The sequence below is a fragment of the Copadichromis virginalis genome, linkage group LG5 (assembly GCF_057382275.1).
Source record: "Copadichromis virginalis isolate Kocher_CV1m ecotype Utaka linkage group LG5, C_Virginalis_male_GT1.1, whole genome shotgun sequence".
NCBI classification, from domain to species: Eukaryota; Metazoa; Chordata; class Actinopteri; order Cichliformes; family Cichlidae; genus Copadichromis; species Copadichromis virginalis.
In genome coordinates this window covers 11,221,498-11,247,599 of record NC_140622.1, presented here as the reverse complement: position 1 = coordinate 11,247,599, position 26,102 = coordinate 11,221,498, and the positions used below count along the sequence as shown (strand labels likewise).

General features: G+C 39.7%; 4 protein-coding genes across 4 annotated transcripts; 2 read left to right on the top strand and 2 right to left on the bottom strand.

Moving 5' to 3' along the window:
* Positions 1-358: 358 nt before the first annotated feature.
* On the top strand, positions 359-6,423 carry gnl3l (G protein nucleolar 3 like). Its single transcript, XM_085455866.1, has 15 exons — positions 359-455; positions 552-595; positions 1,137-1,244; positions 1,329-1,445; positions 1,522-1,605; positions 2,303-2,438; positions 2,512-2,615; positions 2,737-2,881; positions 3,058-3,145; positions 4,325-4,502; positions 4,622-4,764; positions 4,854-4,990; positions 5,131-5,297; positions 5,409-5,580; positions 6,325-6,423. The coding sequence occupies exons 1-15, from the start codon at positions 443-445 to the stop codon at positions 6,387-6,389; spliced, it is 1,701 nt and encodes a 566-aa protein (XP_085311992.1). The 5' UTR covers positions 359-442; the 3' UTR covers positions 6,390-6,423.
* Positions 6,424-6,870: 447 nt separating this feature from the next.
* On the top strand, positions 6,871-15,755 carry tfe3b (transcription factor binding to IGHM enhancer 3b). The gene is made up of 9 exons (XM_085455867.1): positions 6,871-7,033; positions 10,675-10,908; positions 11,061-11,285; positions 11,757-11,852; positions 12,529-12,640; positions 12,749-12,805; positions 12,998-13,073; positions 13,224-13,371; positions 14,609-15,755. The coding sequence occupies exons 2-9, from the start codon at positions 10,708-10,710 to the stop codon at positions 15,065-15,067; spliced, it is 1,374 nt and encodes a 457-aa protein (XP_085311993.1). The 5' UTR covers positions 6,871-7,033; positions 10,675-10,707; the 3' UTR covers positions 15,068-15,755.
* Positions 15,756-16,235: 480 nt separating this feature from the next.
* Positions 16,236-18,568, bottom strand: LOC146708955 (uncharacterized). Its single transcript, XM_085455865.1, has 4 exons — positions 17,829-18,568; positions 17,641-17,750; positions 17,330-17,525; positions 16,236-17,226 (listed from the first exon to the last, which is right to left on the bottom strand). Exons 1-4 carry the CDS (start codon positions 17,962-17,964, stop codon positions 16,952-16,954), a joined length of 717 nt encoding a protein of 238 aa, XP_085311991.1. The 5' UTR covers positions 17,965-18,568; the 3' UTR covers positions 16,236-16,951.
* A 3,924-nt stretch (positions 18,569-22,492) lies between these two features.
* LOC146708954 (uncharacterized) lies at positions 22,493-25,799 on the bottom strand. The gene has a single exon (XM_085455864.1). The coding sequence runs from the start codon at positions 24,183-24,185 to the stop codon at positions 22,791-22,793; it is 1,395 nt and encodes a 464-aa protein (XP_085311990.1). The 5' UTR covers positions 24,186-25,799; the 3' UTR covers positions 22,493-22,790.
* Between the last annotated feature and the right edge of the window lie 303 nt (positions 25,800-26,102).

Below are 26,102 nucleotides of genomic sequence, written 5' to 3'. Positions count from 1 at the left end.
CATAACCTCAAAGTTATGCTAGGCCACTGTTTGAGCTGTCTCCTGGTTCCTGTTCTATGCATTGTAATGACTTTGGAATTAAGTTAGAATCAAAAAACCGAATGAGAAAAACGATGCTGTCCAAAACATATTCATGAGTTAAAATGAACTAGCCCCTGTCTCAAAAGTGCCTTTTTGTTATTTCTTGGTTAGCCCAAAACAGTTTCTGTTATAATTTGTGCATTATAATGGTAATGACAACATATTACAATAATAATATTATAACGCAAGCACTTAAATTCTCTATCTACGCTGTCAGTTACAACTTAAATATGTTTATTTTTCTAAGCTTTTATTTCGACATTTAACCGGATGTTGTTGTTGACGTCATCGTGTGCGCATGTCCACCTCTTTGGGAAGCAGTACACGTGAAGTCTGAGAAGAGCAAGGCTAGGGTGAAGTTATGTCTAAAGCTAGTAGGTATCCATCAGTTTATAGCTGAAAGTATTGACTCACTGAATGCGTGAAATGACATTTAAACGTCTTCGTTTTGTATTTTTTGCATTTAACAGAACAGAAACGAGCCAAACGACTCGGGTTCAGTGCGAAGTTTAAGGTGAGTGCTACAAAGCTAATGTTATCTGTCGCTAACTTTTAGCCCTGCTGGAGCAGTCAGTAATAGTTCGGTTGGTACTGAACTGGCGCTGAGAACCGAGCTTCTCAGCGCCCGTATGTAGTCGGTGTCACACTTTAAACGTTTTTCATGTTTTCACCAAACATTTAGGAAACATTTCATTGTGACGCCAAGACAAGCAAAAACATTGTAGGCACCACTGGGAGATCTATGACACTTTCATTAGTCCCTCGGTTGGGAAAGTCACAGTAGCAGGTTTACAGCGGGAAAATGAATAGAGCAGGAATAAATAGATGCGGGATAGCCAAAAACAACTGGACTATATGGTAATAAAAGTCAAATGTACACTGTGCATAGAGTATATTGTATTTGAGCTTATCAGTGGTAGTGATTTGTATCTTTACCATGGTTGGCTGCATTTATCATTCAATGTAAACAAGACAGTAAAATGTATGCTTTTGCTTTCAAGTGCTGTGCTGATGAGCTAAAATATATTACAACTCCCTGTGTGTTTATCCTACAGGCTAAAGATGGAAGAAAGGGGGATGCTTCGGGGCGGAGAAATACAGAACAGTCCCCTGCTCAGACTGTCAAGGACAGCAGAAACCCAGAAGAAATCAGGAAACAAAGGGTACGTCCTTTGAAAGTCTTGGCTGTACCAGATTTGATGGCAAATTGGTGAATCATTCTCTTATGTCACATCTTACTACATTAGCTTCAGGACCTTCAGGAGAAGCAGAAATTGTCTCGAGAACGAGAGCTTATGAAGAGGAGAAATTTGCAAACCTTCCAGAATGACATCCTTCAGCGACAAAGGGAGTTTGAGCAGAGGGTAAGCACGATACTCTAACTGCATACTTTACAGTTTGCTGCTGTGGTCATTACCATATTCTTCTTTGTCCTCACAGGAGACAGAGATGCAGAGTTTAGAAAAGCATGTCAACTTTGAAAATGAGAATTCAAGGAAAGCATATTACAGAGAATTTAAAAAGGTATGTAATTGCACTGCACACTGGTCTGTATATGGACCACAACAAGAATTAATCTTCTTATTTTAGACTAAATGAAATTTTGACATTCTTTAAAATCACTCTGTATCATTCAGTATCTTATAGCCTGTTTCCTCTAGTACATACTCTGGTCGGCTTGGCTCGACTCAACTTGGTTTTTAGGGTTTTCCATTAGGTGGTAGTACTAGGTACTTCAGCAGTAGTAGCTGGGTTCTCGACCTGGCTTCCAAGCAATCTGAGGTGATTCGAAAATGTGACATCAACAGACTGCATGCCACTAATTGGCTAGTCAGAGACATCACTCGAAGAGTCATGAAATAGTCTCTTTCACAAAAATCAATGCTGTCAGTTTTCGAACTCGAAAATGAGGGAATTGGTTACGCAAAAAACAACACTGTGATCCCAGGGACTGGCAAAACGACATACACCAAGCAGGAGTTTTACCATCGGCTTCACGTCCTCCTTTGTTGTGGTGTTTGTGTCACATACAAATGATGTCATGGGACTTTCACTCCATGTTGCTAAAATGACCACGTGCACATTAGCTGGTACCTGGTTGTTATGGAAAATGACTGAACTTGAGTCAAGCCAAGTAGGTACTAGTCAAAAAGGGCTATTAGAAACATGATGGATGAGAGAGGAGTTGACATGAGCGTTATTTGACATGCTGCTTTTTAAGGTTGTGGAGGCCTCTGATGTGATTCTGGAGGTACTGGACGCGCGTGACCCTCTTGGCTGCAGATGTCCTCAGGTGGAACAGGCGGTCATTCAGAGTGGAACGAACAAGAAGATAGTTTTAGTCCTCAATAAAATTGGTAAGAAGGCCACTAACATTGTACATATCTCATTTGTTTATTAAAATAGTAAATGGCTTTACTTTGGTTCCAGATTTGGTGTCAAAAGAAATAGTGGAAAAGTGGATAAAGTATCTTAGAAATGAGTTCCCCACTGTGGCTTTTAAAGCATCTACTCAGCAGCAGACTAAGAACTTGGTGAGTAGTGAAGCAGTTATGCTCTAATTATCTAGAAATAAAGATTAAATCCAGGCTGTACTTTGTTTTTAAATGTGACTCCGGCATGAACTCTGCACATTATGTCTCCTGCCATGGGAAGAAACGCAGCAACGTTCCAGTGACACAAGCCACCACAGAGCTTCTCAGCACCAGTGCTTGTATTGGAGCAGACTGCTTGATGAAGCTACTGGGCAACTATTGCCGCAACCTGGATATAAAGACAGCCATCACTGTAGGTGTTGTAGGTAAGTGCCGTGCCCTGAAATTCTGAGAGCACCAATAAGTTGGCTACAGACAATCTGTCTACACAAAATGTCTTCGAGGCCAGATTGAATCAAAGGTTACACACTGCTGTTTTTGTACCAGGTTTTCTTCTTTCGAGTAAATAGGATTTTTTTTTCGTTCCATTAATGTTTTGCAGGTTTTCCTAATGTTGGAAAGAGTAGTTTGATCAACAGTCTGAAACGAGCACGAGCATGTAATGTTGGAGCCACACCAGGTGTCACCAAGTAAGTACACATTAACATGCTCAACCTACATGCCTACACTTGTTTTCTAGGCAAGGCAAGGCAAATTTATTTGTATAGCACAATTCAACAACAAGGTGATTCAAAGTGCTTTACAGAGACATTAGAAACAAAAACAAATAAAAAGCATGATTTAAAATTGATTAAAACAAGCAAACAAACTAACTAAACACACACATTTCACACCTGTTCGCGCGATCTGAACCCTTATCGTAAGGGGAGCTACCAGTCCTTCTGTGGACGAGCTACTTTCTATTTTAAATTCCCTGAATTTAAAATACTCTCTAGACCCAGTCTAGACCCAGCTGGGGAGCTACCCAGAGCTCTAAACCCACTTAACAAACAAACAAACAAAACAGTATATAAAATCAAAACAGATAAAATCAGAACAGTAGATAAAATCAGTAGTTAATGTAAGTTTTGAAATTTAAGCTTAACAAACAAACAAAACAGTATATAAAATCAAAACAGATAAAATCAGAAATATTTTTCTAGATTTACTCTGTGACCCTGAAGAGTGAAATGATTTCCAGAAAATTAGAATGTTTGAAACTTTTTGATACTGGAATGTTTATTGAACTTTCTGACATTTTTTTAAAATATTAAGTTAATACATCTATTATTGTGAGTTTCACGTAATTTTTGGTACATCAGCATTTTTGTGCTTTTTTTATTTTTATTTTTATTTTTTTACTTTTTTGGGGGGTGGGGATCAAAACACTTGCACAAATTTGACAACTTGCTTTAAGTCTTGCTTTGTTTCCTGAAAAGTGAGTGAACACGAGTCACAGCCCCTGCCCAGATTTAGAGTTTTTATTATTACAGCTTAGGAAAGCTAATTAATGTTCACATTTGTGAAGTAGGTACTTGTGAAAAACAAGTTGCATTATGGTAATTAATTAATGTTCCATCATTCAACTTCATCATCTCAGCTATAAAAATAAAAAAATAATTCAGTTTTTACACACACACACATACACACACACACACACACACACACACACACACACACACACACACACACACACAGGGATGCAACCTCAGTGTAGTGAAGGCATACTTGGCAACTGTGCCAACTTTATATGTTCGTCTAACAAGACACAATTATGATGTGCATATTAATCCTGCCATGGTGTTCTTGATGGGTTTTCTGGATTTCAGGTGTCTTCAAGAGGTACATTTGGACAAACACATAAAGCTTCTGGACTGTCCCGGTATTGTCATGGCAACATCAACGACAGACGCCGCAATGATTCTTCGCAACTGTGTTAAAATCGAACAGCTTGTTGATCCCCTTCCACCCGTGGAAGCCATCCTCAGAAGGTGCAACAAGGCACAAGTAGGTCATGCTACCTCTTCAGCAACTGTACTGAATGATAACACTGCAACTGTACTGAGCACTGAATAATAAGTAGTTCAAACAATGGCTTTGGGGTTGTTGTTTTTTTGGAAACACAGATCATGGAGCACTACGGTGTCCCAGACTTTCATACAGCTCTGGAGTTCTTGGCATTGCTCGCCCGTCGGCAAGGCAAACTGAGGAAGGGGGGGCTGCCGGACACTGACAAGGCAGCCAAGAGTGTACTAATGGACTGGACCGGGTTGGTATAGCTTTTTAAAGTTCTAGAAATGATATTGAAGCAACGGCTCAGTTTAAGCACTGTTAAATTCACAAAGTTATGTTTCTTAGGGGAAGGATTAGCTACTTCACACACCCTCCAGAGACACACACTCTTCCTACACACGTCAGTGCTGAGATCGTTACAGAAATGGGAAAAGCCTTTGACTGGGACGAGCTGGAAAAGGGAAATCAGGAGGTTCTTGCAGGTAAGCAAGTTATAATTAACAGTATCACAGTCAGGCAAATTAAATGGAACATGATGATAATATAAAACCACATGATTTGATCATGTAAACCTGTTCAGATAACTTTAGACTAAATGGTTTGTGCTTTCCTCTGTGTCCAGAGTCGTCTTGTCCTGACATTCAAATGGGATTCTGCATGGAAACCACTGGGCTGACACAGGGAGGCCAGGGCGAGTTGCACTGTGATCTGGGCTTGGAAGGAGGATCAGTGGAAGCATCATCCTCGAAAGAGGAAACTGAATCTATGGAGGATGATCAGGATCCAGAGGTGAGAAGCAGCAGTAGCCTTAAATTGTGGGTGAATTATAGTATATGATGACTGTGAATGCTGTTATTCATCTCACGTTTTATTTCTGCTATTTTGTTCCATTCAAAACAGTTTGGACCAATGACAGTGGAAATAAAATCACAGAAAAAGACAGAGGTACCCGCAACGGATGCTGCATCCAAGGCTCCGGATTTAAAGAATATCTTGAACGTGGACCCTCTGCTGCAGGGTCAGGCACTCCTGGCTGCGGGCAAGAAGAGGAAGAAGCTACAGAAAAGAGCTGGTTTGTGCAATTATTCATCTCAGTGTAATACTAATACTCACATTTTAGATATTTTACAACCGCTCCATGAATCCAGTTCACTACATTCAATTCACTAATATAATTCACATCCTTTTTAAAACACTGTGGAAGTAATGATTCATGGGTCTGTGTTGCGTCCTCTGGCACTGTTTCAGCATTGTTTATTGATGATTTTAACTGATAACTTATCGAGTGCACCGTAATACTCTGCACAGACTCAGATAAAAGCAGTAAAATTGATTGGACCGTGCCTCACAGGACAGCTAAACAGTGATCAAAAATATGATAAGAAACCAGCTCACAGCTTTTCTTCATTAGCCAAGTCAGTCATGATCACAATTCAAAGAAGTATGCATTTCACTTAATTAAATTATTGTGTTTGTTTTGATATTAGCAACTTTCTTTCATAAACCATTGTAAGTAAAAAGTAGAAAGACATCCTGAGCTAAGATCAGAACAAATCTATCAAGCGAGTTGGGTTTCGTCACAAAAATGTCGCTATACAGAGATAAAATTATTGATGTATTTGGAAAAGAAACCTCTGCTGCTAGCAGTTTGGTCAGCACAGAAAGTCGTGGTATCAACCAGCTCCTCAGTTTTTGTCCAAAAGGTTGCTTGTATGTGATTTGTGACACTTTTAGCATTTTTGTTTTTAAAATTTATTATAGAAATGATCTAGATTTTGCCCTAATGCTTTCTGGGTTCTTTTTCTTTGCTCTGCAGACAAACTTGCCACCAAACTCTCGGACACATTGACATCTGCAATGGACTTCTCATTTTCAGACTAAAATATTACCAAAATAAAATGATGAATTTAATGAATCCATTTTGGTGGTTTGTCTTTCTTTGACATGGCTATTATTGTTGTTGGGTTAAACATGTGCAGCAGTGAACCTGAGAAAAATTGTTTCTGAGGCCCTTAATACTTTCTTTGAAACTAAGTTTTTTTTTTTTTTTTTTTTTTCTTTGTTTGGTTTTTTTTTTTTTTTTTTTTTTTTTTACGTCGTCCCTGGTAGATTATATTCCTGTTCAGACACCGGGTATTATAAATATTGCGATTTGAATAGTTGTAATATTATTGATGTAATACTTATACTAAGAATTACTTCTTTACTTTTTTGAATAGCTAACCTCTGCGGCACTATTGGCAGACTAACATAGATTAAAATGTGTCACATTTATGAATTATAGCAGCACTTCAATACTATAAGAGGACACTTTATTCAAGATATCGTTTTGAAAATACAACTTTAAAATTAACAAGTTCCGGGTAAGTTGCGTAAGATGACGTAAGGCCGTCGGCCTGAGGTAAACAACGGTAGAGCGGAGGCTAGTGACTATCAAGTTAGTTTTCACGGATCTGAAGAAATGGCAAAGAAAGCGAAGGACTCAGTGGATGTGTGGCTGTAACTCCTCTTACACTAATCAGATAGTACGTATCTTTAATCTGAAAGAGGTATGTAGCTGTGTAGCGTTAGCTTGTCGCAATGAGGGCTAGCTAGCTCAGATTCAACTTCCTATTTTTACTTGGCCGTCGAGGGGTCGTACGAGTACTGAAATAGCACTGCCTTCAGCTAAAATAGCAACCTTCTAACAAGTGGACTATCACTGGATAGCTTCAAAGTAAATAGTATACGATGGAAATTCTAGCTTGAATTGCTTGTCCTCACATAACGTTGATCTGGGCCCGTTAGCAGCACTGAGCTGTCAAACGAACACCGCCAATTCATGACGATAGAACCTAGCTCGCCAAAAATAGAAATTACGAAAAATGTGTAAAGTAAACAGCAACCTCCCAACTGTCTGTCTAAATGGTTCCAGAGTTAACCCATTTAAATGATGTTGTTAAAACTGAATTGGATCTTTTATGTTGTCAGGGGGGAATCTCTGTTAAGAAGGTAGGCGACCACTATTTCAGTTTCAGTTTTCAGTTGTATTTGTCATATGCAAGTTAGCACAGGGTCAACATCGCAATGAAATGTATTTGACGAGCAGAAGACAGTCACTCAGCAGAATGGTACAGTAGAAAAAAATAAAATAAAATAATAAAAAATAAATAGAAAAATAGTAAGAGCAAAATATTAAAAAGATGTAGTAAAAGAAAAAGATTTTCAGTTAACTGACTAAATATATATATATAAATGTATGTACACACTAGTGATTAAATAAAGAAAATCTTAATGTGGGGGGCGGGCAGATGGGATATTGCACAGGAATGAGCAGCAGTACAAATTAAACAGTACAAAAGTACGCGTACGCCTGCCGTGCGGCGAGTAGGCGGGGTCTGTACTCAGTCTGCCTCGACCAAATTATCGACACACTTCAAGCAACAATACAATCTTAAACTAATCACTACGCTCGCAGAAAATAGACAAAGGATGATCACGGGTATTTTTTTCCCCATCTGTGGTGTTTTTATCTTGTCAGTGAGTAATGACACGCAGACAAGATAAAAACTGTCGAACTGTTACAGTTCAATGGCTTAAAGTGACACCAACTCCCTTTGGTGTTCGTCTGCCTAAAAGTGATTGTCTGCCAAAAACTGATTTCCAATGTTTCCGTGTATTTTTTTATGTGTAATATCTTTACGTATGTTCGTAAATAGACTTCGGTGAACAGGGTTTACAAAGGGGTTATATATAGAATTAAAAAATTATCAGTTTTTCAAGTATCTTCACAACTCTGTGTTATTGTACTTACATTATAACCAATCCGGTCCTTTATCCCTACTTAAAATATTTTTACAGAACTATTGTAATATTTGCTGCCATTTCTGCTGTCTTCTTGGCCAACTTACTCTTACAAAAGACATTTTTAATGTTAATGAGATTGTTTTTAACTGCAAAAATAAAGATTATATAAAAGTCACTGCCAAAAACTGATTGTGGCTTCTACCTTGTTACACGAATGTTGCTTGTGGCTCAAGATGACTGTATGTCATCCATGAGGGATGCATTTGACATCTGTTTCATATATTATAGCCCAACAAGTTACTTATAGCAGTTTAAATACGAGCAATAAATTTTTGGCAAATACCGGAAATCAGTTTTTGGCAGACAATCACTTTTTGGCACAACACCTGTATTTGCCAAAAAATGCCCGTATTTAAACTGCTGTAAATGACATGTTGGCCTATAATCTATGAAACATATGTTATATATATTTATGTTAATATATATGAGATATATTCTTGACTTTGAGCCACAAACAATATCCCCATCACCAGGTAGAAGCTGCAATCCAATCCGTTTTTGACAAAGTGATTTTTATATATAATTTATCTATCTAGCTAAACACTCTCACTGCCATTAAAAATATCTTTTTAAAGAGTGATCTGGGCCAGAGGGTATCAAAAAAGCAACAATATAACATAACATTTTTTAATTTAATTTTTTTTTTAGAATGACATTTTGTTAATTTTTGTCTGTTTTTGTTTTATACTTTGTCATCCCTGTTTGAAGCACTTTGTGATCTTTTATCTAGAAAGGTGCTATATAAATAGAACTTTACTTACTTAATATTTCTGCTAATTTTCATCAGAATAAGTGTCTGTTTCTGCAAACATATTTTAAGTGGCCAAATTCATAAAGTAACTTGCAAAAGAGGTAATTTCTTTTTTTATATATACACCCACTCCAACACTCATGTTTACAGTAATTTCACTAATATAAGCATAGACATCATGATCAATTGTGGGTTAACAACACTCTTGGGACACTCCCAATAGGGTTTAAAAATCTGGGACTTTCCACCAGTTGCTCTTGGAACTGAAGAAGCTTGTCGGATGAGAGGTGAAACATCAAGAAATTTAAAGAAGTCCAGTCACTTTTCTTTCAAAGCTCCTTACAAAGAAATGACACATAAAAAATGCATAGAAACATCGGAAATTTTTTGGCAGATGGTCACTTTTTGGCATAACGCCCAGCTGATGTTTTTCCTTTTCTGAGAAATCACTTCTCTTGTATGGAATTACTAAGGTTTCAGAATTTTCTGCAAAATATCTGTGTGAGTGTGGTGTAATAGAATATCAATCCATGTATGTTTAATTACATTTGTTTAAAAAATAATAATTCTGAAGTATTCAGATGTGCAAAAAAAAGGTGTATTAATCTATGTAAATATATATATAAGTGCCAACTTGGTCTAATACAAGGTGCTGGAGATGTAAACAGATACACATATTTGCAGATCTGCTGTGGCTGAAGTGCAACAAAGAAATGTAAGCAGCAGACCAGTTGGCGTTTTTAAGTTGTCTCCAGTTCTTGGGCCAAACTTTGTCTTTTCAGCCATTAATATTTATATATGCACTTATATGCACACACATACTTTAAATGCACTTCAACAGTTTTCTGTACACTTTTAAGCAGGCACTTGGAGAGCCCTTAACAAATGTACAAATCTTTGTGCAAAAATGGGCTGAGATACAGTTACACAATTCTTCACATTCGTAAATAATTCTGTTGCAATAGTAACCTTGTAATGCTCATTGGGACTGCTGAGCATGGTTGAAACAAGATCTATTTGAGTCTCCTGTGTCTCTGAGTAACAGATACAACTGTACCGGACATAACAGAGGGTATATATTAAAAAAAGGGGAAGTGAAAATGACAATAAAGAAGTCGGGGCTTGAAGAAGCTTTAAAGGCAGCAGATTAGAGAAACTAGATTTGTATAAGTACCATTGTAACTAAGTAACAGTCCCACTACTAATTCAAGATCTAAACGTATTTTAACGTATTTAAATGACTGATTGAAAACCAACAGCTTTCGGGGGTGTTGCAGTCTTACTAATGGTGTTGATTTGTTTGGCATTTTAAAGTAATTTGTTAACATTTTTAATGAAAACAGTTTTGTTAAGTTGTACAATTATGTATTGAATTCTACAGGTCATATCACAAACTTCTGATGGCTTTGGAACTTAATTACTCAGATTATTTCAAACCAAACTAAGCATTTTCTATGTAAATGTATTTTAGACCTGGCAGTGACATCTGGAATTCTCATCAGAATATTAAAGTGTAGGATTCTGATTTGTGGATTGAGTGGTGTAATAACATCGCATGCTGTCCTACAGGTCCATCCCTAGATCCCTGGATCCGTCTCAGCCATGTCGTCACGTGTGTTGCTGCGGCAGCAGCTGATGCGGGAACAAGCCCAGGAGCAGGAGAGACGCGAGGCTCTTGCTCAGCAACAACAGGCATCTGCCTCTCAGCTTCGGGCCACCAACTCGACTCCAGCTATCTCTGTCACTCTGCCACCTAATGCCGCCCGGCCCCCTCCAGCACAGGTGCCCGTGGAGGTGCTGAAAGTAAGAGCGACCTGTTTTGTTTTAAATTTTTAGCACTGTGTGTGTGTGTGTGTGTGTGTGTGTGTGTGTGTGTGTGTGTGTGTGTGTGTGTGTGTGTGTGTGTGTGTGTGTGTGTCAGTCCACCAGCCCCTAACAGCTGTTTGAATGATCAGGTGCAGACCCACTTGGAGAACCCCACCAAGTACCACATCCAGCAGGCACAGAGGCAGCAGGTGAAGCAGTACCTCTCCACCACTCTGGGAAACAAGGCGATTCCTCAGACCTTGTCTCTGTCCCCCGCCCCCCAGTCCAGTTCTGCCCCAGAAGTGGCCCCTACTGCCAGCAGCGCCCCTAATAGTCCTATGGCGCTGCTCAACATCGGCTCCAACAAGGAAGAAGTAAGGGGAATTCCAACATTGATACCAGTAGTTAAATTTCCTGTGTGCGAGTTTCATTTGATGATACAGCAGATTACATAACCTTTTCAGTAGTTTCCTTTTTGGAAACTTCCAGCGCATTTTTGTGGGGAAGTTGAATATCTGTTGCTTTCTTCTTGCTCAATTAGCTTGTGTTTGCTCTGTAACAATGTGCCTGAAGGTCCCACTGTGAGGGTGCATGCTCTTTGTTGTCATACTCTCGTTGGCCTTTCGTCACAATAAGATGTTAAATACTGCACCGGCAGAATAACCGTGCCAGCACGTCTCACGCACGCATCACTGTCTTCCAAATGACGCCTCTTTAAAGCTCTCACATTGGGCTCAGATGTCTAGTGTTGCCACCTGGATTGTTTTTATACAGTGTAAATACATATTCATTACTATCACACCATTTACCTTCTGCCACGTTTGTCTCATTGTCTGTTTTTCTAGATTGACGATGTGATCGATGACATTATTAGCCTTGAATCCAGTTTTAATGACGACATCATTACGTTGATAGACTCAGGTCTTCAGCTGCCTAGCACGGTATGAAGAACTATGCATTTATTGTTCTCTCCTGAACTTCCTTTTTGAAGGTTCCTCTCCAGTTTAGAGCTTCTTCTTTAATAGTGCAGTAACAGAATAACGCAGACAGCTCCAAGTGAGTACGCTCTGTGAATGGGCGGTCTCTTTCATGTGTGGAATTCTGAAAGTTGTAAGAGCAAATATACACTTGTAGCACTCAGTTACCATTTGTCACAGAAGTGTTTCATGGGCAGGGTAAAGCTATCAGTGGATACAAGACATAGAGAAGTGAGACAAAGTCATAAAAAGTACACGGCCAGGTCAAGAAGTAATCTGCAGGGAAGAAACAGGTTTCCAAAATTTCACCGCAAAGCAAAAAATGAGGATTATGGTGATGATTTTGGAGGGCCAGAAAAAGAAGCTGACTGAGGTAAAAAGGCTTTTTCTGATTTTTGAATTGGCACTGGGTAGTCTTCATCTTTGATATGCAATAGAATATAAATGGTGGGGTTTTTCTTTGCTGTTATTATGTAGCAGCCATTTCTTTTTGATAGCATTTGTCTGATCCACAGAAACCTGCTTTGAGTCTATTTTGAACTCACAGAACCGATTGCTCTAAATGAAAGCAGCAGCATTTGCTTCAGAGTAGTCAGGTACTATTTAAGACCTATATTGGAACATGTTGTTTGTTGTGCAGCTCCCAGGAAACCTCTTGGATGTGTACCATAGCCCGGGAATGGCAGCGCCTACTCTTACTGTCAGCAACTCCTGCCCTGCTGATCTTCCAAAAATTAAAAGGGAAATTACTGGTATAGTAACTTCTTTTTATAAACACGTGTCCTGTTTCATTTATTTATTTGTTTTTTAATAAACAGTTTAGCTTTTCGTAACATGAACGCTAACATTTTGTCTGTCAGATGCAGATGCCAAAGCAATAATGAAAGAAAGGCAGAAGAAAGACAATCATAACCTCAGTAAGTCAAACCTTTGTTTGAGGTCATTTTTTTTAACTTCTTGTTTGAATATGATTACAATAAAAATATAGACCGCAATGCAGATTCAGAATCACAACATCCTATTTACTTATTCGTACACTTCTGCTTAATACCAGCTGATTGTTAGAGATAACCTCGTGTGCCTTTGCTTCCTCTCTTTGTTGGTTGCAGTTGAGAGGAGGCGTCGATTCAATATCAATGACCGCATAAAGGAGTTGGGCGCTTTGATACCGAAGTCATCAGACCCGTAAGTGGGATATTCATTTTCCACTGCTCACATGAAGTTACACTGTTTGAATTTTAATGCCTTGGGGCCACACATGCGGTGTATAAATCATGATCTTGTCCTCTGCTTCTGTTGTCTTTCCTGTCTTTACTGACATCGCAACAATGACAGAGAGATGCGCTGGAATAAAGGTACCATTCTCAAGGCTTCTGTAGACTACATCAGGAAATTGCAGAAGGAGCAGCAGAGAGCCAAGGATGTTGAGATGAGGCAGAAGAAGCTGGAGCAAGCCAACCACTCCTTAATGTTACGCATCCAGGTCGGTGTTCAGTTTTATTTATGTAGCGCTGTTTTACAGGAATGGTTATCTCAAAGTGTGTTTTGTTGTAAGATGAAGACATTAGTGAGAGAATCCTGACAATCGGATGAGGCTGTATGAGAAAGCTCCATTTTAACAGGAAGAGATCTCTAACAGAACCAGACTTGACAATGGGCAGACATCTGCCATGACCAGATTGCGGTCATGGCTTTGTTGGGTTGATGTGGTGGGTTTGCAGTGAGGTCATGATATGGCTTGATCTTCGAGGGCTTGCTAACTGTGGATTTTACAGCCATTAAAAACAAATATCTAGTATGGACATATATGCTCTCTTGAGTTCCATCTTCTGAAGGCTTTTCAGGGAGCTTTTAGAACAGCCTTATAATAAGTAATAGAATAGTGCATCTTAGAAGCTTATGTATGAACAAGTATTTCAACATCACTCCGAAAAAGGATGCCTCCGATTTACTCGGCAAAGAAAAGAAGGCTTTCTTAATTTTCTTGTTAAAGAAAACATTCTTGGTCAAAAATAATTGATTCTTCAGAGTGTTACAGGAGGCCAAGGTAGTGCCATCCAGACTAAGAATGCGTCTAAATAGGAATGGATCTGAATGGATGTGTCTGGGGAACAATGGTGCATATTCCTTGAAAGTCAAAGAAAATCAAAAGCCATTTGTCCACCTTTGCTGTTTAGGTGTAGACAGAAATGTAAGCAGGGCGTGAACTGCTTGTCTTCATAAATGTAGTGACTTCCACGTCCTTGGCCCTGCTCTGTTGTTGTCTTTTCACTCATATTTTTTCTAAACAAAGAAGGTCTTTGTCTTGCTGAAGAAATGTCAGTGTAACTGTCGTCACTACTGTAATACATACAGTAAGTCTGTGAAGTGTCTGCACTCATCCTGTTGGTTTACTCAGACATAAAGTTTGCACAAAATACTGTAGGTGAAATCCACAAAATGTTATGTTTGCTTTATTTAGTTCTCATCTAGTTCTCAACTATTTATTTTTCTTCCTTATTGCAAATTTGGATCAACCAAAAATTCAGACTTGCTTTGTTCCATCTGTGTTTCATCTTGTTTAGACAGTTTTTTGGGTGTAAAGTTTAACACGTGGAATGAATTTTTCAATGCAAAAACATAAAAGGAGCTATGCAATATAGGAGTGCAATAGATTATGCAATAATGACATGAGTGATTTCTGGCCATCTGATTAGAAAACATGCTGTTCTTGTTTTCAGGAACTGGAAATGCAGGCACGGCTTCACGGCCTCTCAAACTCCAACAGCGTCTCTGCTCTGAGCTCCGACCCCTCTCTGCTCCAGCAGCAGTCCACAGTTCCACAGAGCAGCCAGTCTCTGGCTCCCAACACAGGAGGAGCCTCCAACCAGAACCTCCTCGGTCCAGCAGCCATTGGACAACCTTTGCCTGCCTCCTTCCTGTCCCCACCCTCCTCAGACTCTCCCGCCGGACTCACCATAAGTAGTCCGCTGGACCTGGGCAGCCTGAGCTTCGCTGAGCTCGATGACCCCCCGGCCTCCGCCCTCTACTCCGATATGGGTTTGGGAGACATACTTATGGATGACGGGTGCACTCTGTCTCCAGAGAGGATTGGCGAGCCACTGTTTTCTCCTTTGTCACCGGGTGCCTCTAAAACCAGCAGTCGCAGGAGCAGCCTTGAGATGGATGAGGACTTGTGATGATTTGCGTGTGGTCAGAGACTCCGTAGGGACAAGAATGTCAGGAAGTGCAGTTTATCCTTAAACAACTATAGCCTATTTATAGAACTGCACAACTGAACTTTAAAAAGTCAAATTTAACTATAATTATGAACAAAACTAACACCAGAAGACAGCAATTTTTTCTTTGTTTGTTTGTTTGTTTTTTGCTACACAAATTCATTATAATTGTTCCTGTTTGGAGCCAGTCAGACATCAGATGATTATGTCTGAGTTTCTGAATGCAATCTTAGTATAAAATGCAATATTGTACAATAGGGGCATGGACCTAGCATTAAGAAATGATACATTCTTAAATAGTTGTTAAGATTTCTTCAGAGATTTTAAGAGGGATATATGGTTTGCTTGAATTTATTATATGCATATTTGTAGGGAAGAAAGCTGTGAGGTTTCTTTTTCGTGACAGGACATGTTTGGCACAACTAACTTGTCAAGAAATGCCAATATATAGCATATATTTCATGTGTGTGTGTTTTGGTTTTTTGTTTTTCTTCAGACTGACTGGAATCAGGGTTTGTTAAAAGCAGTTGCATACTCATGCGTGTTGGGTTGTATCACCAGCAACTACAGAAGGGATCTCTGTAAAAAAGTGAATTGGCACATTGTGTAGTAGTTACAGCACATTGTAAATAAGAGTCTTTTATTTTGAGCAAGTTCTTTGCACCTTATTTTATGGCAGTCTATGCATTTTAAGAAAGCTTGTGTCTGTTTTTATTACTACTACATACAGCGGACAACTAAGGCCCAGGTCGCATGTATTTGTAATAAAACCTTAAAGGCCGTGAAAAAACTTCACATGCTGCTGCAGCTAGTTAGCCAAAGCAGGATTTCTTCCAGAGTAGCTACAAATTGCAAATCAGCATATTTTTTATATATATATATATATATATATATATATATATATATATATATATATATATATATATTATTTTCTTTTTTCTTTTTTTTTTTTTTTTTTTAAAGTCAGTGGGAATGCAGAACAATTTTCTCCTTTTACAAAAGTACTGTAGTTCATTACAATTTTTTTTATACCTGATCATTTGATAAGTAGTTTCTGCAGACTAATGTGTGTTGTCAGTTTGTCTCCATTAACTTTGGTAATCACTGAGTAATTTTTTTAACCAGTTAGCATGTTCTAATAAATATGTGGGGTGTTTTTTGTTTGTTTGTTTTTTTGGATGATGAAAAGTGATATAATCTAATAATGGATTCCTGCTCATTGTAGTCTGAATTCAGTTGGCTCAGACCTCCTTTTTTTAAACCAACCACTAGTCTCACTTCTGTTATAACAATGTATGATGTTTTGTTGAATGAAACCTCAAGGTAATTATTATTCCATTAAATAGTCACAAACGTTAGAAAGGGTTTATTTTCATCACATGCTTACCGAACCTTGTGTACAGTTAATGAATGTGTGTTTGAGTATTTTTTTGTTTTTTCTAACACTGATGGTGCTGTTTTTAGTTAAAACAGCCAAAAATATATTTAGATCATAGCTTTGAGTGGCATTGATTGGTGGTTACAATAATTTTTTAAGCTCTCCACTGATCGTTCAGAGCGTTGGAGGTACCTTTCAGCTTAAAGCAGCTCCACTCCATCACTCAGCGTTTCTCATCGTGTTCCCGTAAATCACGGAGTAGAACTTGTGTACTTATTCAGCTTTTACTCTTCTCCACAATATTAACCCTGTCTTAACCAGGCATATACACAGTGACTCATACTCACACCGACTGTTAACTACAAAGCAACATGTCTTGTCCCTGCAATTTGGCTTTGAGATTTTTAACAAATAAATGATTGCCATCGGTTCGTGTGTGGATGTGCTTTATTTTCTGGCAGCGGGCGTCAGTGGTAAAGCATCTGAGAGATTTCCATAGCGAGGTCCAGGCATTCTGTAGCCTGGAGGCACAAGTCGCACAGCGGACAGTCGCTCTGGAAGCAGCGAGAAACACCCAGACACCCGCAGAGGTTGCAGTGGTGCATCACCCCCAGGAGAGGCTCGCAGTCGTAGAAGGACGAGCACAGCCACCAGGCGCACCCGTTAAACCCCCTCAGCGTGGACAGGATGCAGTCCAGTGGGTGGCAGAAGAGGCAGGCCATGAGGATTGCAGCACAAAGGTCTCGCATAGAAGAGAAGGGTTAGTGAGGAAAGATGCAGAGAGAAAACAGATATGTGGGAACAATAAGTTGAAATAGGATTTCACTAAAGTTTATTGTCCTTACCCTCTGCGCCTGGGTCGGTGTGAGCAGAAGTGGTTTTAAGGCTTTCTTGGCTCTTGCCCTTTGGTTTGGGTGGATGGTTCAATTCATGGACTGTGCTGGCCTCCAGAGAGGACGGCAGCAAGGCGCTGCGAGGTTTTGGCTGCTCCTTTTCCACAGATTGTGGACTGCAGATAGATACTGCTCTGGTCACTCCTGACTTCGGTATATTTTGCATGTTACATTTTTTGGGAGCTTCTGTGTGAGACAGAGGAAATTCTTGTGAAAACATTTTTTCAGAGGATAAAATTACAAACAAAGAACTCACAGGTCACCGTACCTACTGTTCTATGGGGGAAGACATTCGTAGAGAGGTCCACTGAAGATAATTCGGTGTCCTCAGTGGAGATCTGCTCTGAAAAACTATTGACTTCAATCAAAGATTCTGGAGGCACAGAAACAAGGAGGAATCGGGTTACTAAGCATGTGTGTTTTCATTATTATCTGTTTCATGTGAGCATACCTGTAAGGTCTGCAGTGGAATCACGTGTAACGGGCAACTTTGAGATAGCAGGTAGTGGATCGTGGAGCTCTGCTTTGTCAGCATTTCTATTGTACGTTTTTTCAGTCGTATCTGCAGATTTGAGCATGTCATCCATCGTTGCAATCACTTGAATATGTCATCTGCCTCTGTCTTTGTAAAATATGGAAAACAATGTTTAAATGACATATTTAATTAAAGATTAGCGGTGATTATTATGTTTAGATCATTTCTCCTCTTAAACTGGAATAATGACTTTGTAATGCTGTAATGAAAAGCCATTGCCATCATTCTGTGCCACTACCAGAGAGCCAGAGTCTCTAGCTGAGGTTTTGTAGCTGTCAGTAATGAGTGGACATCTTGGGAAGTTAATCTATTATTTATCTCCATTTTAGATACATTCATAATGTAGATGAAAGCTAGTACACTCATATCCTGACAGCAATATGACGAAGTGAGATCTTGAGTTTGCACTCATTAAAAATTAATTTCTTGAAGTAGTGCTTACCATCTTTGACATTTTTCACACAGAACATTTTATCCACATTTCTGCTTTTTGATGAAATTTATGACAGAGACAATCTACAAGGTAAGGTAAGGGCACGCGAGAATAAGTAAAAAGCAATGTGTCAAAAGTAACATATTTAGATTGGTATATTTAATACATTTGAAGATTATTAGTCACAAGCCATAAATACTTGAACACTGTGCTTTGGAAATATGTCAGCATCTACAAAGTCTGTCAAGTTTATTTCTCCTTATTAGCTTCATAGGAAACAAGGCATACTTACATTTCACAGCATTTTGTAGAGGACAATCCAACACGCAGCCTTAATCACATCTCTCAGTGGTGGAGGTGTAACTGCTGCCATCGTCGTGCACAATCTCTCTCACTCTCTGTCTCTCTCCATCTCTCTCTCTTTCCCTCTCTGTGAGTGTGTTTGCGTTAGGTGAGTGGGGGAGACACACCGAAAATGTAATATATTTGCTTATGTAAATAACCTTTTACGTCCTACCTAATATTAGTGGTACTTTTATACTACTGTAGTGCCTACATTTACTATAAATAAGCAAATCTTAACAAGAAATCGTGAAGCCATATTATTGTATCAGCCTATCAGTGACTAAATGGTGTGTCAACCAATGACTGAATACATATATATCTCAAAAGAAAGAACAAAAACTCAAAGTTTAACACTTGATAGGAAAAGACAGACTGCTGGGACATGGTATCATTAGCAGGGATTGTGTTAGGGGATGCAAACAAGGAAAAGAAGCTGAAGTATGCCAAGTTAATCAGGTACTGGACTGAAAGTCAGGGGCAAAAGGTTTGATGGAGTGATGACTCCAAATTTAGTCTAAATCATCATCATCGTATGCAGAGGAGGTCAGGAGAGCTGTCTACAGACGTACCGGGAGTGCAGAATTATTAGGCAAATGAGTATTTTGTCCACATCATCTTCTTCATGCATGTTGTCTTACTCCAAGCTGTATAGGCTCGAAAGCCTACTACCAATTAAGCATATTAGGTGATGTGCATCTCTGTAATGAGAAGGGGTGTGGTCTAATGACATCAACACCCTATATCAGGTGTGCATAATTATTAGGCAACGTCCTTTCCTTTGGCAAAATGGGTCAAAAGAAGGACTTGACAGGCTCAGAAAAGTCAAAAATAGTGAGATATCTTGCAGAGGGATGCAGCAGTCTCAAAATTGCAAAGCTTCTGAAGCGTGATCATCGACCAATCAAGCGTTTCATTCAAAATAGTCAACAGGGTCGCAAGAAGCGTGTGGAAAAACCAAGGCGCAAAATAACTGCCCATGAACTGAGAAAAGTCAAGCGTGCAGCTGCCAAGATGCCACTTGCCACCAGTTTGGCCATATTTCAGAGCTCCAACATCACTGGAGTGGCCAAAAGCACAAGGTGTGCAATACTCAGAGACATGGCCAAGGTAAGAAAGGCTGAAAGACGACCACCACTGAACAAGACACACAAGCTGAAACGTCAAGACTGGGCCAAGAAATATCTCAAGACTGGTTTTTCTAAGGTTTTATGGACTGATGAAATGAGAGTGAGTCTTGATGGGCCAGATGGATGGGCCCGTGGCTGGATTGGTAAAGGGCAGAGAGCTCCAGTCCCACTCAGACGCCAGCAAGGTGGAGGTGGAGTACTGGTTTGGGCTGGTATCATCAAAGATGAGCTTGTGGGGCCTTTTCGGGTTGAGGATGGAGTCAAGCTCAACTCCCAGTCCTACTGCCAGTTTCTGGAAGACACCTTCTTCAAGCAGTGGTACAGGAAGAAGTCTGCATCCTTCAAGAAAAACATGATTTTCATGCAGGACAATGCTCCATCACACGCGTCCAAGTACTCCACAGCGTGGCTGGCAAGAAAGGGTATAAAAGAAGAAAAACTAATGACATGGCCTCCTTGTTCACCTGATCTGAACCCCATTGAGAACCTGTGGTCCATCATCAAATGTGAGATTTACAAGGAGGGAAAACAGTACACCTCTCTGAACAGTGTCTGGGAGGCTGTGGTTGCTGCTGCACGCAATGTTGATGGTGAACAGATCAAAACACTGACAGAATCCATGGATGGCAGGCTTTTGAGTGTCCTTGCAAAGAAAGGTGGCTATATTGGTCGCTGATTTGTTTTTGAATGTCAGAAATGTATATTTGTGATTGTGGAGATGTTATATTGGTTTCACTGGTAAAAATAAATAATTGAAATGGGTATATATTTGTTTTTTGTTAAGTTGCCTAATAATTATGCACAGTAATAGTCACCTGCACACACAGATATCCCCCTAAAATAGCTGAAACTAAAAACTACTTCCAAAAACATTCAGCTTTGATATTAATGAGTTTTTTGGGTTCATTGAGAACATGGTTGTTGTTCAATAATAAAATTATTCCTCAAAAATACAACTTGCCTAATAATTCTGCACTCCCTGTATGTAAAACATAGCGGATGCTCAAACCAGCTGTCAAGCATGCTGGTTTAAGGGTCATTGTTACACCCCGGCCTAGGCAACCGGCGTGCAACGTATGAAAATAAGAAAAAAAACACACGAGAAACAAACTAAAGCTCTCCACCAAAATCCCAAAACGAAGGTGTCTCAAACGAAAATATTAACAAACCCATTCACAGCTATTTACAACAGACTATTTATTTACATCAAAACACCAAACTATTTACAACACGGGGGAGATCGCGACCATGCCCAACTGACACACAGGGCTTAAATACATAGAAGGAGCAATCAGGGAATGGACCACAGGAGGGAAACACAGCTGGGGCAAATTAGACCTGACGAGACAAGGAAACGTAAACTGAACACACTAAGATAACAACAGACCTTCAAAGTAAAACAGGAAACACATGACAGTCACGCAAAAACAAAACACTGACAACACCGAAACGTAACAGTCATGATTTGAGCTTGTTCTGCAGCCACAAGAGATTGTCAGCTGCAAGGTGACAAACTCCTCTGCATGACAAAGTTTTCTAGACTCAAATGTGAGGCCGTTTGTCCGACAGCTAAAGCTTCTCCTAAATTAGGCCATGCACAAGGATAATGACCCCAAGTACAGCAGGAAATCTGCAGCATGGAAGCCCAGACCTCAACCTGACTGAAATGCTGTGTATAAAGGAATGCTTACAATGCTTGAATTGAAGCAGCAGACTTGCGGCTGCTAACTAGTAGTTAGCAGAACCAGTAGTTACTAACTACTGGTTCTGTAAACTACTCAAACATAGAATGATTTGTGGATTGTGGTTATCCTATTATGGTGATCTGAAATGTAAAACTAAATGTGATTCAGAAAGTTTTCCTTTGTATATATTACTTTGCATCCAGTGGTTAATATATACTAAAGAGTATATATTTTCATTATAGTCAACAAAAATTTAGATACATTGAAACCTCTTGTTTATTTTGTGCCATGTACTGTCACATATGCTAAGCTTAATTCCACAATGATTGCCTGAGCCTATTCTTGTTAAATGATGAAAAACTCAAAGGCACGTTTGGGCAGTGGATCTGTGTGAAATCAGCAGCTTGCAAAACGAAATCAAAATGTGTGCTATTGATTCTAAAAATAGAAATCACAATAAAGTTCAACATTTACTAAAACCGCCATTCAGTCATCTGAGAATCTTTACTCATGAAATTATAACGGTTAGATGAATGTATATGCAGTGATTTACTGATCAATGATAAAAGGGGAGATTTATGCAATAACGAAGACTGTCATGAAAAGTATTTGGCATCTGATCTCCTGTAACCTGCGGAGCTAAGCTGTTTTACCAGCTCTGCTCTCTGATTTTTCTTTTTTCTTTTATGAAAAAACACAAGTTGTCAAAGTTATTTGTTTGCAAATGTATTTCAGAAATATCGACATACTTTTTTTAATCAGCAGAAACTTTATGTCAGTAGTGCAAAAACCTGCACTGATCTGACCTCATTTCTTCCTCATCCTGATTCCTGACCTGGGAAGGGAGAGAAATATTTGTTTTTGTTTGTCTTCTTGTTTTATTTAATTCCTTGTGGGATTTGGATCCAACACGTAAAGTATGCATATTATGCACACACACAAACACACATGCAGCTATTACCCATTTCTTGTATTCTTGAATAAAGACATTGATTTGACACATTTAATTAGTGACCAATTGTTTTTATTGTTCAATTATTAAGAAAAAAGAAAAGGTGGGGGTGGGTGGGATGGAAAGTAAAGGGAGAGAGGAGAGAAAACCCCAACAATCCCCTCTGAGCAAGCACTAGGCGACAGTGGATAGGAAAAACTCCCTTTAAAGGAAGAAACCTATGACAGAACCAGGCTCTAGAGGGGGCAGTCAACTGTCGGGACTGGTTGGGGGGTGACTGTGAAAAGAGGGGAGGGAGATGGGAGAGGTGTTAGTAGTTAAGGGGAGGGGGGGGAATTAAGCTGGAGCAGAGGTGGGGGAAGAAGAGGCGACATTGGCAGTACTGAAAGAAGGAGTGTTCCTCCTCCAGAAGAAGCAGAAGCGTTTTTTCTGTTTCTTCAGCTGCTTTTCCACGAGCACCTTTTTCTCGAGGATGAGGATTTTCAGCTCCTCGATTGTTTCGGTGTTTTGCTTCTGCAGCTTGTTGCATTTTTTCTCCACTTCTTCTATTTCAGCTTGTTTTTCTTCCAACCTTTCTTTCAGCACTTTAGATGTTGCCTCCTGTTTCTCAAACTCCTGGAGAAGAAGTTTTTCTTCTCTCTGCTTACTGACCAGCTGTTCTCTCTCTTGAAGCAGGTCTTGATATTTGTGCAGTGTCTCTTCGAACTTTACCTGCAGCATCCTGTTGTTTCCCTCCATGAGCTGGAGTTGGCACTCCATGTCTCCCTGCTTTCTGTCCAGCTGCTCTTTCTCTTGAAGGATTTCTTTATTCTGTCGCAGAGCTTCATCAAGCTTTCGTTGCAAGCTTTCATTTTGTTGCTTGATGCTCTGCAGATTGGAATCCATTTCTTTTTGTTTGATTTCTTGTTCCCTTTTCTCTTGGAGAAGCTTCTCATTTGCTTGCTCTGTGCGATCAAGCCTTTTTTTGTCTACACTGTACATTAGCTCCATGTCTCGGAGCTTGGAGTGCAGCCCTCTCTTCTTCGTGCTGTCTTGCATCTTCTCTTGGAGGAGTTTTCTATTTTGTCGCAGAGCTTGATCAAGCTTTCCTTGCAAGCTTTCAATGTGTTGCTTGATGCTCTGAAGCTTGGAATGCATTTCTTTCTCTTTTAACTCCTTTTGCCTTTTCTCTTTGAGAAGCTTTTCATTTTCTTGCAGTGTGCGATCAAGCCTTTTTTTGTCTACACTGTACATTAGCTCCATTTCTTGGAGATTGCTGTGCAGCCCTCTCTTCTTCATGCCGTCTTGTTTCTTCTCTTGGACAAGTTTTTTATTTTGTTGCAGGGCTTCATCAAGCTTTCCTTGGAGCTCCTGGTTCTTTTTGTCCATGTCATGGAGATCTTGTTGTTTCTCCTCAATAATAGCTTCCTTTTCTTGAAGCTGGTATGACAACTTTTTTAGTTCAGCGCTCTTTCGCTCATTTTCCTCCATCAAGAACTTAATCTTCTCTGTGTTTCTGAGCGCTTCATCCTCCATTTCTTCCAAACGCTTTTCCTCTAGTTCCACTTGGTCACACCAGGGAAGAGAGGAAAGGGAAGAGTCTAGTGGCTCATCCCAAGGAAGAGCGTATGGGTCAACTTCTTGTCCCTTTGGATTTGTTTGAGACATGTTGGGTCTGGATACAGTTACAACTGCAAAGGATCCAAATATTTCAAAAGGCTTTTCTGGCGAACGGTTCAATGCTGCACACATCAAGGCTGCGAGAAACGGACTAAAAGTCGTTGCTCTTCACCCCTATTTATAGGTTTTAAGGGTCAACGGATCAAAGGAAAGAATGGTGGTAAGATTCTACGTGTGTGACGTCATAATTCTGTAAGGCAATGAGGTTGTCACGTGATATTTTTGGAGGAGGGCATTTTTCAACTTGGACAAATTATCAATAAAGTTTCAATCTCTGTTATTTTCCCCAAAAAACGTGTTGTCGCAATAATGTTTTCTACTGTAATTGGTGCCAACAGATGGCGCAGTTTAAAGTTGGCTGTTACTCTGCCCAGTCTGCTACCATAGAAGAAGAATGTAGACCAATAGTACTTTGACGATGTCCGCTGATCGTTTCCGTGTAAATCTTAGCATTGCTTTAGCCGTCAAGCTAAAGGTTTAGCTTCATACTGCCATATTTGCAGAGTAACAAAATATTTAAACGGTCTCAGATCATGGTGAGTATTTGAAAAAATGTTTATTTAATGTGAAGCCTGTGATGTGGAAAGGTTAGCAAGCGTAATTTTGCCTATTGTGTTATACACGGGTGCTTACATCCGAGTAGTGTTGATCTTTTCTAAGGTCCATGGGTTTATCCAACGAGCAGCTAAGTCACCGTTATATCTGTAATTTTGTGTGCAACGTCTTAATGCAAAAAAACAAAACAAAAACACAATGCGTTTTTAAGCTCTCTCTGCGTTCACTGCCTCTGCAAGTGTCAAACTTCCTCGCTTTAGCTGATGCTAACCAACATTAGCGCTTACGGTTCGTATATAAACACAACTGTCAGCCCTTCACTTTTGGTGCCGACAACATTTTGAGCATTTTCTACAGTTTGTGAAATGGTCGCCATTGGCATTACATGCCAGTAGTGTTCGCTAATTGACTTTACCGGGGATTATATTTATTACAACGTTACTGCGTGGAAGTGATCATAGTGTATGCTTATGAACGTGAGTGGTAGGTGTTATTAGTGCGACTTTACCCTTAATTAGTTTTCCCACCGGAAGTAGAGTTGTTTATGCGACGTGATGGCTAGAGCAGTCCCAAACAATCGATTGCGTTTCTTAACAGACCAATTCTCTCCAAACTTTTAGGGTAAGCTAGACTCGAGATATGGTTGCAATAATACGAACAAGAGCGCAACAGCATATTGACAATGGCGAGAACTTTAATATTTACATTGTGTTAGTGCACCCATCGCTCCGCATCCTTAACGCTACATTGATGTCGAGAGTCTCTGACACAGCTGTGCTCTGCAGCACAGACACCCTGCTTATCTGTGATTCGGCCAGACTGGTGTTGAACTCCAAAGACATGCGCGGGGTTAGGTTAGTTGGCTGTTGGTGTGAGTGGTTGTCTGAGTCTCTCTAATAACCCTCCAACAGACTGGCGACCTGTCCAGGGTGTACTTTTGCCCTATGACAGCTGAAATACAACCTGAATAAAATAAGTAGGAGAAAATGAATGATGTTTATGAACTGTAGTTAATGTAGTCAGACAATAAGTTACCGAGCAACAGGCCACAAGTCTTGGTGCAGAATCATACTAAGATTTAAAAAATAAAATGTTGGCACTGGTGTTTGAAACAGTATACTGTCAGTAAGACTGGAGCAACTGCACACATCTGGAAACTAATAACTAGAGTAGTTAGTAACATTTTGTTACTGCATCCATTTAGCCAGGTATAATTAGCATGTCTACATACATGTCATTTCTAATGTGGTCCTATGTGGTATGTTGTAGGACAGTGAAGTGTCTGACACTGACCATGTAGCAGTGCCTGAGAACACTGGTATGGAGGGGGAGAACGCACCTCTTTACTGTATTTGTCGGAAACCAGACATCAACTGCTCCATGATGTAAGTATATATCAGTTTTATATTTGCAGTATGCGCAGTAGGGGTGGGC

Coding starts and splice junctions, on each gene's coding strand:
- LOC146708954 (XM_085455864.1), bottom strand. CDS start 24,185: ATGTGTGCAGCATTGAACCGTTCGCCAGAAAAGCCTTTTGAAATATTT.
- LOC146708955 (XM_085455865.1), bottom strand. CDS start 17,964: ATGGATGACATGCTCAAATCTGCAGATACGACTGAAAAAACGTACAAT. Junction 17,751..17,828: donor TTCCACTGCAGACCTTACAG/GTATGCTCACAT, acceptor CTGTGCCTCCAG/AATCTTTGATTGAAGTCAAT. Junction 17,526..17,640: donor CCCATAGAACAGTAGGTACG/GTGACCTGTGAG, acceptor AATATACCGAAG/TCAGGAGTGACCAGAGCAGT.
- tfe3b (XM_085455867.1), top strand. CDS start 10,708: ATGTCGTCACGTGTGTTGCTGCGGCAGCAGCTGATGCGGGAACAAGCC. Junction 12,641..12,748: donor AATTAAAAGGGAAATTACTG/GTATAGTAACTT, acceptor TTTGTCTGTCAG/ATGCAGATGCCAAAGCAATA. Junction 13,074..13,223: donor ATACCGAAGTCATCAGACCC/GTAAGTGGGATA, acceptor CAACAATGACAG/AGAGATGCGCTGGAATAAAG.
- gnl3l (XM_085455866.1), top strand. Junction 2,616..2,736: donor AGCAGCAGACTAAGAACTTG/GTGAGTAGTGAA, acceptor TGCCATGGGAAG/AAACGCAGCAACGTTCCAGT. Junction 4,991..5,130: donor AAATCAGGAGGTTCTTGCAG/GTAAGCAAGTTA, acceptor CTCTGTGTCCAG/AGTCGTCTTGTCCTGACATT.